At 47.0% G+C, this 3,250-nt stretch overlaps 1 protein-coding gene across 1 annotated transcript in view; it reads left to right on the top strand.

Annotated features, from left to right (window-relative positions):
- LOC112071129 (protein CIP2A homolog L-like) overlaps positions 1 to 2,456 on the top strand; it is an 18,129-nt gene extending 15,673 nt beyond the window's left edge. Inside the window, exons 12-18 of the mRNA XM_070439263.1 lie at positions 690 to 800; positions 906 to 962; positions 1,058 to 1,197; positions 1,289 to 1,402; positions 1,478 to 1,560; positions 1,729 to 1,868; positions 2,074 to 2,456. Of these exons, the coding sequence (XP_070295364.1) occupies positions 690 to 800; positions 906 to 962; positions 1,058 to 1,197; positions 1,289 to 1,402; positions 1,478 to 1,560; positions 1,729 to 1,868; positions 2,074 to 2,220 (792 nt within the window). The 3' untranslated portion in view covers positions 2,221 to 2,456. The remainder of the gene's footprint in view (positions 1 to 689; positions 801 to 905; positions 963 to 1,057; positions 1,198 to 1,288; positions 1,403 to 1,477; positions 1,561 to 1,728; positions 1,869 to 2,073) is intronic.
- Positions 2,457 to 3,250: the final 794 nt, after the last annotated feature.

Below are 3,250 nucleotides of genomic sequence, written 5' to 3'. Positions count from 1 at the left end.
GGTTGATGCTGTCAACTCTGGATGGTCACGGTGGTGCTGTCAACTACTGATGGTCCACGGTGTTGGTGCTGTCAACTCTGATGGTCACGGTGATGCTGTCAACTCTGATGGTCACGGTGGTGCTGTCAACTCTGATGGTCACGGTGGTGCTGTCAACTTCTGATGTCACGGTGGTGCTGTCAACTCTGATGGTCACGGTGTGCTGTCAACTCTGATGGTCACGGTGATACTGTCAACTCTGATGGTCACGGTGATACTGTCAACTCTGATGGTCACGGTGATGCTGTCAACTCTGATGGTCACGGTGGTGCTGTCAACTCTGATGGTCACGTGTGTGCTGTCAACTCTGATGGTCACGGTGGTGCTGTCAACTCTGATGGTCACGTGGTGCTGTCAACTCTGATGGTCACGGTGTGCTGTCAACTCTGATGGTCACGGTGGTGCTGTCAAACTCTGATGGTCAGGTGATGCTGTCAACTCTGATGGTCACGGTGGTGCTGTCAACTCTGATGGTCACGGTGGTGCTGTCAACTCTGATGGTCACGGTGTTTGCTGTCAACTCTGATGGTCACGGTGGTGCTGTCAACTGTCAACTCTCTTTTCCACCATTTCTTTGCATTTGATAAAACCACCATGAGACATTTAATTGAGTTAGTATTGTAACTGCTTCTCTCTCCCTCTCTCTCCAGTCTAAGGAGGGGAGGTTACAGGATCTGTTAGAGGCCAAAGCTCTGGCTCTCTCTCAGGCCGACCGCCTCATCACTCAGTACCGCTGTCAACGAGCTCAGGCAGAGGCCGAGGTAACACACACACACACACACACACACACACACACACACACACACACACACACAGAGAGGCCTTGGCTTCTAACACAGATGGCCTTTGTCTCGGTCTCTCTGTAGGCACGTAAGCTAGCATCTATGCTGAAGGAGGCAGAACAGAGGAGAGAGGAGCTGCAGGTTCGTAACAGAAGAGTTGGCACATGCTAAGAGGTTTAGCATTACTGTTCTGCTAAAGACTAGCTAGCAGATGATAACAGGTGTGTGTCTGTTAGGTGGAGTTGGGCAGCCAGGTGCTGGAGGCAGAGAGGGCGAAGGGAGACATCRAGGAGTTGTTGCAACACAATGCTAGACTGCAGGCTGACTCTCAGGAACACCAGTCTCTCAAAGGATCCTATAACCAGCTGCTTAACAGGTTACACTCTCACACACTGCTCTCTATGGTCTTCTCTACAAAGAGGTTTCATATGCAGGTATTTGATGATGCGATTCCTGTTCCTGTGTAGGTTTAATGAGAGTGAGCGTCTGTTGAAGGAGCTGCAGGCGGCTCATATCTCCCTCATTAAACAGATGGACACAGTGAGGAAGACCCAGGACACACTACGACTACAGCACGACAAGTAAGACACACACARTAGCAATAAAAACATTCCCTCACGAACTATTTACAATAATTTTTTCTTTCTCTCTTTCAGGGCATTGTGTGAGCTGAAAGAGAGGGAGGAGCAAATGAAATCCTTTCAATCAGAGCTTCAGCAGAGAAACCGTGACATCACAGGTCAGTTTGAGCTTTTTCTGGTTTAGCTGTCTCAATAAACCAGTTACCACTCTCTTACTCTCTCTCCTTCCCTCTCTTACTCCCAACCCCTTCTCTCTCCTACTCTCCCTCYCTYTTACTGTCTCTCTCTTTCCCTTTCTCTCGCTGACTCTGACCCTCTTCTCTCAGGTCTGCGTGGTGAGTTGCGGGATCAGGAGGAGAGGGAGAGAGCGAAAGAGAAAGAGAGGGAGGAACTAGAGGAAACGGTGGATATTCTGAGGAAGGAACTCAACAAGACTGAGTTGGCCAGAAAAGACGCCAGCATCAGGGTAAGAACACACTGGTAAAGTATTGGAGGAGGGAGGGTGTCGCCAGCTAGCTTGTACACAGTCCTGGACAAGCTAATAAGCAACTCTATACACCCACAAGGGGAGATCTAAATCATTCTAATACAAAGTAGTTTCTGGTAAGGAAGTTGGCTAAGTTTGTGTCCCCTCTCCTGTCCCCTCTCCTCTCGTGTCCTCTCCTCTCCAGGCGTCCTCTCTGGAGCTGCAGAAAGCCCAGGTGGAGGCCAAACTGCAGAAGAAAGAGGACGAGCTGAACAAACACTCTTCTATGATCGCCATGATACACAGCCTCAGCTCTGGCAAACAGAAGAGTGACGTCAACCTGTCCCTCTGAGACACAAACACGCACTGTCAATTTGTCTCTGTGACATCTGCACACACACACACACACACAGGATCAGAAGGAATGGATATTTTTAAACTAAATTAGTAACTAATTTCTGTCATTTTAATGTACCGCTATCTGCATTTTTAACCTATTGTCCATATATCCTGCATTTACCATTATTCTACCATCTGTTTTTCTGTCTGTTGTATTGACGTGTAAATAAATATTGACTGGTCTGATGATCAGTGTGTTTGGGATTTTATCTGTAGTGACATAGTGGGAACAGCAGGAGCCCAGTTTGAACCAGCAACCCAGTGTGTTATGGGACGAATGACCTCTTATCGAAGTCCAGACATCTTAGCAGAGGCTGTAGTAGACTGGACTCAACAGGGGGGGGGGGGGGGGTACAGGACAGTGACGGGGAGTTTTAGACAAATCCAACTTCCCCACCCAAAACCTACAGCACTGTGTACAGAGACACAGAAGACATTTTTCTCTTAAATTATAATCTGTCCCTCGGCCGCACACTCAGGCGAACGCACACACTATAATGTCCTCTGAATGTCATTCAGACTAATGACACAGACAGTTTCAAAGACTGGTGCAGTGTTGCCTTGGAGACCAGGTATTATTGACTAGGCCTATCACTGATCCAAATGTTAAGAGGTGGAAAACAGGTTGGGGTTGAGCAGGCAACGTGAGGTAGAAGCAAAATAAGACTAGGAAAGTGAATGTACTTCATGTTCACAGTATAATGTGGAATGATCCAGTGTTATTATGGCAGTACTTTTCTCCTCAATATCAAAACATAAGGACAACAAACATTCACAGATAACTAAATTGAACAAAACAGAAAATAATTACAGTACCTATACAGTAGTAACATGTTATTTAACTTAACTACAGACGAGGGGAAGTTTTTGGTCTAAATCTCTTGCTTAGCATAGGACAAATATCTTTGTCTGGTGCGATGTCCACTGTGAATAAGGCACTGCTACAGTATTGCTGCTATGGCTGTTAGCCCAGATTGCACATT

The sequence above is a fragment of the Salvelinus sp. IW2-2015 genome, unplaced genomic scaffold, assembly GCF_002910315.2.
Source record: "Salvelinus sp. IW2-2015 unplaced genomic scaffold, ASM291031v2 Un_scaffold1526, whole genome shotgun sequence".
NCBI classification, from domain to species: domain Eukaryota; kingdom Metazoa; phylum Chordata; class Actinopteri; order Salmoniformes; family Salmonidae; genus Salvelinus; species Salvelinus sp. IW2-2015.
The sequence above is the reverse complement of the archived record's forward strand: the minus strand, read 5'-3'. Positions and strand labels throughout refer to the sequence as shown.